The sequence below is a fragment of the Marmota flaviventris genome, chromosome X (genome assembly GCF_047511675.1).
Source record: "Marmota flaviventris isolate mMarFla1 chromosome X, mMarFla1.hap1, whole genome shotgun sequence".
NCBI classification, from domain to species: domain Eukaryota; kingdom Metazoa; phylum Chordata; class Mammalia; order Rodentia; family Sciuridae; genus Marmota; species Marmota flaviventris.
Window position 1 is genome coordinate 25,911,230 of NC_092518.1, and position 15,351 is coordinate 25,926,580.

General features: G+C 31.4%; 1 protein-coding gene across 7 annotated transcripts in view; it reads right to left on the minus strand.

Moving 5' to 3' along the window:
• Window positions 1-15,351, minus strand: part of Dmd (dystrophin) — a 2,062,171-nt gene that overhangs the window by 1,265,945 nt on the left and 780,875 nt on the right. For all 7 annotated transcript variants that reach the window (XM_071606751.1, XM_071606753.1, XM_071606749.1 and 4 more), the window contains 4 exons: window positions 13,353-13,463; window positions 12,810-12,983; window positions 10,481-10,636; window positions 4,849-5,019 (listed from right to left, as the gene is read on the minus strand). In XM_071606751.1, the coding sequence (XP_071462852.1) occupies window positions 4,849-5,019; window positions 10,481-10,636; window positions 12,810-12,983; window positions 13,353-13,463 (612 nt within the window). The remainder of the gene's footprint in view (window positions 1-4,848; window positions 5,020-10,480; window positions 10,637-12,809; window positions 12,984-13,352; window positions 13,464-15,351) is intronic.

The window sequence follows — 15,351 nt, forward strand, 5'->3', positions numbered from 1 at the left end:
CCTAAATGTGTGCTGCACTATCTAACAGGTTGGAGGCTAGGGTGGAATAAAAATTGGAAGAACAAAGAAGCAGCAGCAGATGCAAGTTCTATTCTTCTTGAAAGGTTTCTTGATTGTTGCTGCTGTGATCACCTGAGGATATTAGACTCCAGATCCTTCACTCTTCCAAAGTGGACTCTGCCAGTGATTCTCCAGGGAGTTTCCAGAAGCCTTCAGCCCCAAACTGGGATAGCATCATTTATCCCTCTTGTTCTGAGGCTTCAGCATCTTGGACTGAACAGATACTTATTCCTGCAGCTCTCCAATCTGCAGACAGCCCTTGTGGGACTATGTAGCTTCTGGCTGTGCAAGCCAATTTAATAAATTACTCTTTTATAATCATATATATATATGTATATATATATAATCATATACATTTATAATTATATATATATATATATATATACACACATACATACATACACACACACACAAACACACACAATCCTGTTGGTTCTGTTCTGCTTGATAACCCTAATACACTGATTGTCACACTAGAATGGTTGTCTCATTTTTTCTGTATATTTTAAAGTAGACCTAGATGACAGTTTTCTGAATGGTTCTGATGGGACCATATTAAGAATTTGGAGAGGGGCAGAACTGGGGATAGAACCCAGGGTCTTGCATTTGCTAGGCCAAGTGCTCTATCACTGAGCTATTCAGCCCCACTTATTTAAAATTTGGAATGATATTGGTGAATTGCTTTTACATGGGCCATGGCTTTATAAATGTTTGATGAAAAATCAATTAGTTAGCTTATGAATGGAAGAATGGAACCCACATGGAAAAGCCTCAAAGATTCATGGTTGCTCTGGTACTCACCAACATATACTGTATTATTGATTCTGGGTCACCCGGATCTACTCATAACTACAATAAAATTATGAATTATACAATGGAATATTGAAGAATCTAGCTCTTTTTTCTTCACAAAACTCAAATGTGGCAGATCATTGTGGAAAAACTTTGTCTGACTAATATAGATTTTGATATATAATTTGACATGAATATGACACAGCAAATATTTTCAATTTTATTTTAAAGTATTTTAATTATAGTTATTGTATATATATATAATTTCAAAAAATATTTTGCAGGGCCTAAAGAGAGAAATTGTGGAACTAGACAAGCATAAAGAAACTAGAAAATGAGGGAAAATTACGCTAGGAAGATAAAGAAATCTTTTCACAGAAATATGTTCACAATATCTCATGGGTGGTGAAATGGATAGGAAAAAAGACAGCCATGAATTTTGCTACAAGCTTCTCAGCAGACAAAACCAGGAACTAAACCTATTTATGAGACTCCAGGTGTCCAAGTTATCAAAACAATCATTAAAATGATTTTTACTAATAATACGATAGCTTTTTCTAGGACTTAGATTCAGAAGTAAAAAAAAATGGATTATAAATGAGATAGTATCCTTATATTAGTGTTTATATTGCCATATTTTTCTATCAGCATGCCTGCACACAAAACAAAAAGAGTGCCAAAGTACCATTCAAGAAAATGATTTTGTTAGAAGACAAAATATTAGGGCGCAAGCTTAGAATGCTCTGAAGTCATCTGTTCATATTTTACATTTTCCAAACAAGTAAATAACCAGCTATTCTTCCCTTGAATATTATTTCAAACACCTAAACTTTTAAATAGAATCAGGTAGCAGAGAATTTAAGTTCCTCTTCCATGGACACAGGAAAAAAAAATGTCTTCTGTATCTTTTCTCTCTCTCTCTCTCTCTCTCTCTCTCTCTCTCTCTCTCTATATATATATATATATATATATATATATATATATATATATATATAGCAGGAATCTATGTTATCTATATATAGCCCCCAAAGGCTTCAATAGACAAATTTTATACCAACAGAGATTTTTGTGTCTGAAACAATTACAAAGAAATTGGTCATTGAAGAGTATTGTCAAGCACAACAAGGAAACAAAACTCACCATCAACAACTCAAAAGTACATTGACTTATTGAGGAAGCTCAGTGAATAGATTTATTTATAAAACAGTTGAACTGTTACTTTAGCACTCAAACTTTCTATGTGACAAAGAGAGTCTAGAAATATTTGCAGAAAATATTCTTTTTTATTTTAATTATTTTAAGGCAAAGTTAGAACTTTACCATGAAACTATCGCCTTAGGTAATTTAGTCAGTAACTTCCTGAGGATTCTGATGTACAGAATTAATTTATGACATACTTTTAAATTTTCTCTTAACCTGTTTGTAAACTATAATTAGAGTTTTGGTTTTTAACCAGCCATGTTATATAACTTTATATTTATAGAGCTACTCTACTGTTAGGTGCTGAATTCTAGCCTCCAAAACTCATGACGTCCTGATTGGCAGTAGCTCAGAATGTTAAAATATTTGGAAAATGGCATTTAAAGGTATAAGTCTATTACAAGAAATCAAGATGTTGTCTAATCCAGTAAAATTATTGTCCCTATAAGAGAAATTTGGGACACAGACATGTATGGAAAAAAAGAGTATGTGAAGACCAAGATGGGCATCTATAAGCGAAGGAAGACAGGCTTCAGAATAAAGGAATCCTCCTTATACCTTGATCTTGGACTTCCATCTCCAGAACTGTGAAAAAATAAATTTCTATTGTGTGAACCACTAGCCTATAGTATTCTGTTTTAGCAGCCATAACAATCTAATATTCCTGCTTAATTTGAAAGGAGCAATGTAAGATATTATCCATGTGTCAAGAAGCAGATTTCTGAAAATAAAGTTTAGATGATTTTCATGAATCCCTGAAATTTACTATTGCTTGTTCCATGCATGTTTTACTATATTTCATATTTTGATGGGTCATGGATATTTTGGGTCTTGTGTGTTTGATGTTTTATGGGCACTCATGCTGAGAACTGTCAGTTGTAGGTCATGTGCTTTCTTTTAAATAGAGAGACAGCTCATAAACCCTTTTTCTGCCTTTATGTAACTATTGATGTAAAGGGCATGTATGATACCACTCAGACCAAAATAATTGTGTCCCAGAATCCATTTTCTCCTTATTTATTTAAATACAACATCATTTAGAAAGGAGACATGACCACTCAGCTAGAGACCATATTTTGTCACCCTCCCTGAGGTATAGATAAGAGTTACACAAGTTTTGGCAAATGAGGTAAGAGCAGAAATATGTGTGGAACTTTTATAATGTAGTCACAAGAGAGAAATGCTTGTCTTCCACTTCTCTATCTCTACTGTGGTACACTGGAGTTAAGGTGTGACATTGGTAAGCAAGCTTCACACCCTGTGAGTACAAATACATAGAAGAGCGCAAAATGATGGAATGAAAAGGACCTAAATTTTGGAATGACTTCATATAGCAAAACTACTTCCTTTACTCTGAAATACTGACCTCACCTGAGATACAATACACCTCTGTCTTCTTTGAGTGACTACATTGTTGGTCTATTTCTTGTAGTAGCCAAGCTGTACCTAAGCTTATAATTATTTAATCAAAATAACCAAAAAAAAATAAAATAAAATAGAAATGAGTTACATGTTTAAATGATAAGGTGAAAATAAGACCAATGTAATTATTAATCTGCACTCTGTATTCTTATTATAATAATCTCACATAATTCATGCTCTTGAATTAATAACCGTAACTTAAAAATCTTATCTCTAGCACTTAATCTATTTTCAATGGGAAGAAAATTAATTTTATTCACTACTACTTATTTGAATTTTTTATGTGTTAAACTTTTAACCACTAGTTATCCTCTAAACCTACATAAATAAAAATAGTTTTCAGTTTGGGTTTCATTATGATTGTAAGTTGCTATATGATGTACTTAAAATTTTCCAACTATGAATAATTTGAATAGACACACTGAATTAAAAATAAACCATAGATCTTTTTAAAAAGCTAGTCAATGCACGCATCCATGTCTTTTTAATTTTAAAAAAATCAAGATGGTTGTTATTCTATTACATATTTACTTTTTTAAAAAAATATTCTAATGCCTTGGCAAAGTTTGAGATGGGAAACATGCTATTAGTATCACAAATTCCCTTTATATCAGCACACTTTCAAATAATCTAGTAACAATTCATCTGGAAAAAAATTAAGCTATGAGTGCCATTACCTTAAATTCTAGGCAGCGATAAATGTCTGATTGGCTGTCAGAGAAATAGTAAGAATTTATCAGGTGATAATGAAAGGACACCCCATGGCCTTTGGTGATGGAAATGATACAAATCATTAGAGATTTTTTTTTATTATGACCTTGTCAATTTGCTGATCTTTCAAGTTCTGTCCAGTCCAATTGTCTGCAGTCACTATGATCTTCTCCATTTCATGGTTGTAGTGTTTACCTGTGTAGTCTGTTCTTAGGTATGCTAGTAGAATATAAAGCCTCATTTCTGAACTGACTAGCTGACCAATAAAATATATACATATATGTATATATATACATATATGTATATATATATGTGTATGTATGTGTGTGTGTATATATAAAATGTTCTTAACATCTATCTATATCTATATCAATATCTATCTATATCTATATATAGATATAGATATATAGATATCTTAAGAACTTATTTATAACCAACTTGATTCCAAATAAACTTTGAGGAGACTCTTGCTGAAACTTACCACTGGCTTTATTATAGTCTTGAAATATACAAAAACTACTATTTAATCTTTGAGGAGAGGGAAAAATTAAGCAAGATAATATTTATAATTCTATTATTGTTTCACATTAATACTTCCTTATAAAATCATATTACTATGTGTTTTCATATGTTAAATATAACCTGCAGTGATATGTGTTTTACCTTTCCCCAGGCAATTTCGGAATCCAAATTACTAGGCATTCCTTCAACTGCTGATCTCTTTGTCAATTCCATATCTGTAGCTGCCAGCCATTCTGTCAAGACATTCATTTCCTTCCGCATCTTACGGGACAACTTCAAGCATTTCTCCAACTGCTGTTTTCTTTCTGTTACCTGAAATGAAAGATAATAAAATGTAATATGGTTTACTTTCCAACTCATGTTTACTTATAGCTACTTAATTGGAACTTTCATATTTCTGTCATTTTAAATTAACAATTTCCTTCTATATCTTAAAATTGTGTTTTAGAAAAAGTAATGTATTCTGCACATTAATAGTAAATAAAAACAGCCTTGAGCAGATAAGATTTCTTGTCCAAAAGATAGTATCTTATATCTGCTGTCATAGTAGGGGAAAAAGCCATATAAGCTTGTCTCTAATATGAATAAAAATAATTTATGGACAAAATTTGTAATAAATGGAATGATATAAGTCAAAATGAAATATGTCCCATTTCTTGTAGAAAACCTAGAGTCATTTGTCAAAGAGATAGGCAAGCAAGTTTACAATCTTCTATATATAAATGAGGCCTGTTCTTGCAAGTAAGGTATCAAAATGGAGAAATCATATTCCTTTCAAAAAGCAAAAGTATTTGTGTGATATTTTCAATTTCATCATCAATACAATTTTAAAGTGCATTGCTTTTGTATACAACACCACCAAGGTTAGGTCTCTTCCTCCTTAAATGTAATTACCACAAAATAGGGGGGAAAATGAATGAGAAAACAAAATTTTCACTCTTATCAATAGAGAAAATCATGTCTTAATCTTCTCTGCTCTTCTATTCAGCATTTAAAACCAAAACCCAGGCTGGGGTTGTGGCTCAGTAGTAGCGCACTTGTCTGGCATGTGTGAGGCACTGTGTTCAATTCTCAGTACCACATATAAATAAATAAAATAAAGGTTTATCAACAACTAAAAATATTTAAAAAACCCAAAACCCCCTAAAAATAAATTCTTTCACATTCTCACATAGAGAATGAATTAACTTGTATTTCTCTACCACCTTCCCAGAATGTTCCTATATTTTTTAAGTTTGTTGGTCAATTTAATAAGAATCCCAGGGACTTTTTCCTAAACAGTAGTCAACTCATTAGCAAAACCAGATAAACTGCAAATACTCAAAGACAAGTTCCCTCCACTCATGGCTCTTTTTATTATTGTGTTTCACTCCATACGTTTCCTTGAATGAAGAAACATCTCACATTAAGTATATTGTACAAGTTAAATAAAGCAATGAATGAAAACCCAAAAAAGTATTAATTGCAAGTCAGGAATGATAACCAGTAAAGAAATTAAAGTTTCTGATTTGATTTTTATGTGTTTTAACTATAGGAAAAAAAAATTCTGTCATGGAGGCTGGGAAACTGAGCATTAGATTTATAATATTTGACTCAGTAGAGGCAGTATGATAAAGCATATGCATGTTAGACTCTATGATGCCCAGTGTAGTTTTAACCTGCCTGTGATTTGAGGCAAGATACCTCATCTTCCTATTTTCACATCCATCAAATGGAATTGTTCTGTTTGGCAGATAGGGTTATGCTGAGGGTCAAAATAGACAACTGTTTGAAATAAATTGACATATCCTAACACTTAAATTACTTCTTTATTTCCATTCTGGGATGGCTCAAAGAAACTGGTACCTGAAAGTTCATGGCAAAAGTTTATGCCATATTAAATTTATTACTTTACTGGTAAAGAAAATCTTGAAAAGATTTGGCTTTGTTAGTAAGTGATCTGAAAAGTAGATTTCAAATTAATCTCACCCATTAGGAAATTGGTTAAAACAGTAACACCACCACCACTACAATTGCCCAGTTGAACAACATGCCCTAGATGTAATAAGTAGCACTAATACACACACACACACACACACACACACACACACACACACACATACATACACATTGTATACATGTATACAACCAAAAGAGAATGCATCTATAAGCATAAAAAAAAACAAAGGTAAAGATATACATAAAGAACTGAAAATGCTAAAATTAAAATAAACATCCTGAAACTCAAATACAAATTCAAAATATTCAACCAAGTTTATTAGTTCCTTTACAAGAGGTATGTATGCATTTAAAAAAATACTTAGTTGTTGAGGTTGCAAATTCATTTTTTAAACTGATTTTTCCCTTCTATTTTTCCTTTAGGGGAAGTAATAATATCTGCCCTTTTGACTGCAAGGATTTTTATTTGTGTGGGGGAGGAAAAAGCATATCTTATGGTGTGTTTATATGCAAAGTTATTATTTTTCTATATACTATTGGTAGAAAAGGATTCTAGATTCAGTATTTCAAAGAAACTCTATCTTCCCAGAGCTAATGCATTATTGATTTCTATTTATTTTATTTTGTTTTTGTCTAGCTAAATAGGTTTTGAAAAATCAGGAGACACTGCCACCTTAAGGAAAATTGAGTTTTATACTTTTTTATGAATGTGGAGAATAGATACATTTAAAAGAGTGCCACCTGCAGTAAAATGTTTCAGCAGTCATTGTTTTATGAATACTTACAATTATATTTGGGGGACAATATAAGTACTGTTATTCATGTATATTTTCATAACAATCAAAGCATAGAGAGCCTTAGAAAATGGATTATGGTTATTACTACGAAAGTGTTAGGTTTAATATTTCTCAATAAAATTAATTAGACATAGAAACTATTTTATTGATTAAACAATAAGTTGTTATTTTTATTTTGCCTTTAAATATTTAGCATATGATTTTAATATCATTGTCATAGTTACTCCCCCCATAGACTTTTCTGGATGCCTGTGGGTAAGACCATGTGCAAAAATAACATAATTGTTTATTGTAAGAAATATGCTATGGACTTAATTGTGTAACCATAAATTCATATTTTATTTATTTTTATTTTTATTATATTATTAAATTATTTATTTTGGGGGTGCTGGGGATAGAACTCAGGGGCACTCGAACACTGAGCCACATCCCCAGCCCTATTTTGTATTTTATTTAGAGACAGGGTCTTACTGATTTGCTTAGTTCCTGGCTTTTGCTGAGGCTGGCTTTGAGCTTGTGATCCTCCTGCCTCAGCCTCCTGAGCCGCCAATCCAAATTCATATTTTAAAATCCTAACCCCTGTATGACTAAATTGAATCACTACATCTGGTCTTTGGAAAATAATTCAGATAAATAAGAACATAAATATGGGGTTCTAATCTGAGAGGATGGTGGTATTATAAGAAGGAGACAATGATTTCTGTCTTTCTGGGAAGTAAAGACACAGTGAAAAGATTGCCATCTGCAAGCCACTAAAAGTCCTCATTTGGAACTGACTGTGATGGCACCTTGATCTTGGACTCCCAGCCTTCAGAACTTAGAGAAATAAATTTCTGTGTTTAAGCCACCTAGTCTACTCTATTTTGTTATGGCAGCATGAGTTATCTACTACAAAAATGTAACATTATATTTGGGAGACGATATAAGTGTTGTTATTCATGTGTATTATTGAATCTACAGATCACTACTCAAAGTGATCTATAGATTCAATAAATCTCTATAAAAGTTACAATAATATATATATTGTATATATATATATATATATATATATATATATATATATATTATATGTATATATATGAGATACAAGACAAATACAACTATGTGAATTCTGATGATGTTTAAATTAGAAGGGTTCCCCATTTTTAAACAATAGAATATGCTTATTGCCTTTGCTCTTACTAAGTAAAAGCACTGTTTCTGAAGATGTCTTGAAAGTCAACATACAGACAATAATTTTTTTTTCCTCAGCCAAAGAATACATGACTTATAGTCTTTTTATGATAGTATTTACACATGATCCCTTAATCATTAATGTTTCTAAATTACTATTTACTTAAAGCATAAACTCTTGCTCTATGTTTTTTTTTTTTTGCTGTACTCTGCAATGCTATTAAAGCATAATTTCTCAGTATTTCTTTTGTTTTTCTTTAATGATATGACTAAGTGCATAATGGCTAAAACTAAATATCAGCTCTCAAGTATATATTTTCAGGGATAAATAAAGCTTTATATCATTATGGGAGTCATTCATTTCTTAATAATAATAAACTCAGTGCACTAATAGTTTAATAATGTTACTTTTATGGTTTTAAATTTTAAGCAATTCAATCAATGTCATTTTATGTCAAATTTACTGCTTCAAAGACAAAAATTGGGGGGTAAGTATTTTATATCAAGGAAAAGCTCACATAATAATTTATATCTGAAAAAGTAAACTGAGAAAATAACCTTTTACAAAATATTTTTTTCTTAAATAAAAAGACTCAGCTGGATGCAGTTGTGCAAACCTGTAATATCAGCTACTGGGGAGGCTAAAAGGCAGGGGGATCACAGGGTCAAGGCCAACCTCTGTAACTTAGCTAGACCCTGTCTCAAAATAAAATAAAATGGGCTTGGGATGTAGCCCAGTGGCAGAATACTTACACAGCATTATGTGACTTTGAGTTTGATCCCCAGAACCCTAAATAAAATTGATACTCATTGACACAATTTTAGTGTAAGGCACCCTGATTGAATGATAAACTGTTGAGTATAAACATAACAGGTCTCCTTAATTTAATAAATTATACCATTAGGATTATTATTAGAGGTTATTTGATTTATAATTAGAGACTAGAGATTTCTGCCTCTTTGTCCCCCTACTTTTTTGGCAGTGCACATTAGGCAAGGACTCTATCACTGAGCTGTATCTCCAGTCCTAAGACTAGAAATTGAAGAAACACAAATAAATTGAAATATATCCTATGTTCATAAAGACATAGCTAAAATGTTCATACTACTCAAACTGATCTGTAGATTCAATAAATCTCTATAAAAGTTACAATAAATATATAAAGGACTTATATATTTATATAAGATATAAAGGACTTAACTGCCTATTCATACTATCTCATTAGCTATGTGGAGTGGGTTATACAAGATATGGCCACATGGGGAAGTAATTTCTGTGGCATGAGCCAACTCCATTACACTAAATACGATCTACATGGAAAGTATCAGCTCTACTAGAACAAATATAAATACATGATAGTTTATAATATTCACCAGTCTCCAAGTCATCATACATAGATATATACAAGGGAAACAAGACAAATTTAAAACAAGGAACATTTTTATAACTACCTGATGGGCCTATAAAAATCTCCCTGAATTCATATACTTTTCAATATAGTATCAAGGTGAACCTCACTGATTAATTATTGTTTCTTAAGAATTATACATGTGCAGGGACACATGACTCTATTTCCAGCAACTCAGGAGGCTAGTGCAAGAGGATCCCAAGTTTGAGGCCAGCCTTAGCAACATATCGAGACCCTGTCTCAAAATTAAAAATTTTGAAAAGGGCTGGGGATGTAGGCCAGTGGTAGATTGCCCCTGGGTTCAGTCCCTATTACTAGAAAAAAAAGAAAGAAATTACACATGAAAAAATACATACCTGTGTGAGAAAAAAAGACAAAAAGAATGACAACAAGGATTTCTGTGCAGTTTATAAGGAAAGTGGAAAAGTAGTGTTTGTGATCTCAACATGCACGCACCTTCGCACCCAGCTCATTATAATGCAATTTCAAAGCTGTCACTCTTTCATCAAGCTCTTTGGGGTTTTCCGTCTGCTTCTTCTGTACAATTTGACGTCCGGTTTTTATCACCATTTCCACTTCAGACTTCACCTCACTCAGACTTTTATACAAATTCTAAGTTAAAATATAAAATGAAACATAAGAAACAATGTTAAATCAACTCATAATATTAAAAAATACAGGGTTTCATCTTAAGGCTGTTTGGTTTCCATTTTTAATGGGGTAGTATCTGCAGCTGTTGTCAGTATCTAATGTTTGCATTTCTTTTAATTTAATGTTTCTATTTGTGATTATATATATACATATATATATACATATATATACATATATTATATATTATATAAAATCATGCATAATTTGCAGCTTTTCTTATTATAGTAGGAGTGCATCATACATATTTAGTTCTTTAGTCCAAGCTCATAAAGGTCATTCTAAATATTACAAGATTTCTGTTTGTTAAGAGTTAAATAATCCTAGCCATGAGTTTGGATGAATCAATTCCCTCAATCACTGGGTATTTACTAGTGTCTATCACGTACCATAGAGTATTTGAGTCACAAGGGAATCTGCAATGAACAAATCAACATGTTCACTGTTGTCCTCATGGTGCTTAGGGTAAAATTTTCAGATGATAGTTTCAAAATATATTGTCATATATAAGAATGGGAACTAAATTTAAATATATTAATTCTAATTTTTTTTCTTTTTGGTACTGAGGCACTTAACCACTGAGCCACATCCACAGCCTATATATATATAATTTAGAGACAGGGTCTCACTGAGTTGCTTAGGAACTTGCTAAGTTACTGAAAGTTACTGTGGCTGGCTTCGAAATCATGTTCCTCCTGCCTCAGCCTCCTGAGCCACTGGGATTATGAATGTAACCATTAAATTTAATATTAAATAAATTAATCTTTCATGTGTCCTGGAAAAATATATGTTTGTAGTATAGGTTCATGTATGTTTGTATATGTACACTATATATAATGTTTTATAATATAATTTGTTCAGCACTAAACACAAATTACTTATTACTACTAAGAAATAAACTTGCTAGTAGATAATAGTGTCAGAATAAAACTGGGTTTGTTTTCACTTTTAAGTTTAAAATCAATGTGCACAAGGAGTACTTTGTACAGGCTGAAAACTTATCTGATTAATTAAGGCTATAGGCATAGTCTATTTCCATCTTAATTCCCTGTTTGATATCTGATGGTAATATTCCTTTATCAATAATTATGACTTATGTCTGGGCTTTCCAGATTACTTTTACTTCATCTTCCTTCTGTCTTAGAAGATGTCAAAAAATATATAGGCATCTGGAAGCATTGAGATCATTCCTTGCTATATGGCAATCTATTATATGACTTTTGGAATCAGAGATATTTCCAAATGTCTTATTCTTTATATTGAAAAATATCTTATTCATTTATCTTAGATGAATGGTCACATATATATAATACTTGAAGAACAAAATGCTAAATAAACATTTCCACTTTTAATGCTAATAATATTCAGTGGTTCATTTTAGGTGAATTTAAACCATGATTACTCTGAATATACAGTTATAATAATACTTATATTGTTTTCCTAGACACCCTCACACTCCAGTTTATGTTGTCAAAGGGATCACCTGACTTGGTGAATTTCTAATAACAGAAAGAATAGAACATATTCCAAAGTCAAATTAAAATATATGTTACAAGTCATTTGTATCTTTCCTTGCCTTTTTATATTATTTGCCTATAGCACTTCATTGTATATTCAACCTAATATTCAAAGGAAAGATATTACAATTTGGAGTAAGAATACTTGGGATATAATCTTGCTATGCCCTTCACAGTTGTTTGTCTTTGTATCCTCTTACGTAATCCTTAGCCTCAAGAATTAGAGATGACTTGTGTACATTACTTAGCTTACTTGGCCCCCTTTGTTTCTGAAATGGTTATTTATATTGGAACTAGTGATATAGTTGTTGCATATAGATCAATATGCTTCCTTTCTTGATTTTCATTTAAATATATGTACAAAGTGCCATAAGAATCATATAAAGACCTCTTCTGCATTCTTCATAGTCCTTAGAAGAATTTTACATTCAAAAAAGACACTTAAAGAATGGCATTTAAATGGTTCCAATTACAGTAAGAGTTACTGTTTATCAATACATGGCCAATTTTTGTTCTTAACCTTAAACCTAATTAGTTTATTTATTGCAGTTATCTAAAAGCAATTTTCATAATTAGGAAATTCAAGGGATAGCTGGTTACTTGCCACCAGGTATACCTACCACACAATGATTTAACTGTGACTGTACTACTTCCTGTTCAACACTCTTTGTTTCCAGTGCAGGCAAGTGCATCTTCACTTCATCTAAAATCATTTTACTTTCTTCTAGACGCTGTTCAAAATTGGCTGGTTTCTGGAATAATCGAAACTTCATGGAGACATCCTGCAATTTTTTCTGTAAAAACAATGTAAGGAGGCACCAATTTTATTTTGCCTTCCATAAAACAATCAGTCATATTTTTATTAATGCATCTTATTTCCAGAAATGAAAAGTAAATATTTTTCTAATCATCAAACACAAAGAATACACATATTTGAGAAAATACAGTGTTTTTCCTTAGTCTGAGATGAAGTAAAAACTAATCTGTTAATATTTTATCTTTAAAATGCACAAATCAAGAAAGCCCATACAGAGAGGCATTATAGTCTGGTTTTTGAATAATGCATTCAATACCAATGTTGCTAAAAATTAACACGACTAATATACACTAGAGTTTTAATGTGTAGATGAAACAAGATCCTTAGTTTATGCAATAAAATATACCTGTGCAACATCAATTTGGGATAGAACTCTTTGGGTAGCCTCCTTTCCTTGGTTATGTTTCTTCATTTCTTCTAAACTGATCTCATGACTTGTCAATTCTGACTGGATTTTCTGTTGGGAGAACAGCATTATTAGTTAGAATAATCTGAATGTTACTACAAAGGACAATCCACTTTCCATGAAGATAGAATTTTAAAACTCTCCTAAACCATTACTAAAATGTAGTCTCCTTTAAAATGATAGTAACCACTTTCTTGCCTATCATAAATTATCAAAAACTCAATCATTTACTACTTCCCTATTGGGATAATACTGAAAACTAAATGATCATTTTGACTAAATGATAACAACCAGCTATGTCAGACACCATTTGCAACCAGGGAATTTTCATTTATATCTAATATGTAGAAGTGATACTGTTTTATCTTTGAAGTTACACCCCCAAATGACCAATAACAAGTTGTTAATATTTATAAATAAGCTGTTTTACAGGGATAATATATGATGAGAAATTTGCATATGGATAATGTTCCTTAATAGTGATCTTCAATCATTCTTTGCCATATTTCATTTAAATTTCAGGGAAACTATAGATCTAGAAAAGAGAAGTAAAATGTTTCAACTGTCATTTCTCTTTGTCTGATAGACACTTAATAGCTTCCTACAGATATTCATTTATAAACTCTGAGTAACTGTAAATTTTATTTCCATATTTTCTATACTCAATAAGGACCTTAAAATTTCCACTCAAAAATATATCTTTAGTTGACTTATGAATTTTTAACCCAGTTATAGGTATTTATCAAATCCTGAAGTGTGCAGAAAACAAAACAATAAATTCATTCATTTCTTTCTGTCAGCTCCAGCAAAAATAAGCTAGTAGTCAAGTTGTTCTAATTTAAAATTCATTGCCAGATCATCATAAATAAATGAGAGAATAATCTTAATATGTACCACAGTGCCCATAAAATTATCATGCAAAACAATTTGTGTACTGTATATTAGTATACAATAATTTTTAACAATTGAAGTCAATTCTTGTATGTATTATTAGAAAATATCATTGATTTTGCTTAGCAATCACCACAAAGAGCTACAGCCTTCAATTGAGTAATGAAAATTATAATAAGAAAATGGGCTCAGTGTTGGATGAGTTCCTTCAGATGTATAGTTACAAATTCCAGACATATCTTAATATCATTCAGTAGCATAATAATCCTAAAATCACAAACTTAAATCAATTATGAATTAGTTAAGTAATAAAAATTCTGCCTTTAAATTATAGGCTAAGATAAATGTATATTTTAATATATACAATATTTTCATTGGTTAACTAACTATCATGTGTGGAAATAGTGATATGTTTTTATTCTTCAGAATCCATATAATCTGGGGGATAGGAATTGATCTGGATATCCAATGATATTTTCAGAACAAGAAACGCTGAATAATCTACAAAATTTAGTGGGAGTATGTAGATGGAGTGACACTTATACAGGGGGGTTAAATGTTGCCACAGGGAAAGTGGTAAAGTAGAAATGTGACTGATTAGTAAACATTGCAGGGAGTAGCAGATGCTATAGAAACTTTATGGTCAATACTTTTCATCTATGAAATGCTCAACCCCTTCAAAAATATGGAACATAACAACCATGTCTGTGTCACATAATTCTGGCCACCATCAACCTCATGAATAATTAGAACATGGAAAATGCATGTGTAGAGATATATCCATTAGATTTCCTCTAAAATATTTAGAACCAACAGTAAAAAGTCTGGCCAAATTCTGTGGATATTTAAAGCTGTATTTTGAAATTGTGCTTATGAAATTCTAGCTTATGGTGCTGATTTTAAAAATGCAAAATCTACTAACAAAGGTTGAACTGGAATCTATTTCCCAAAGATGACTGTAACTGCATTACCCACAACACAGGCTACTCTCACCACTCCCCTGTTAAGTGGGTTTATTTCTTCACTTCTTTAAATCTGAATTAGTGTT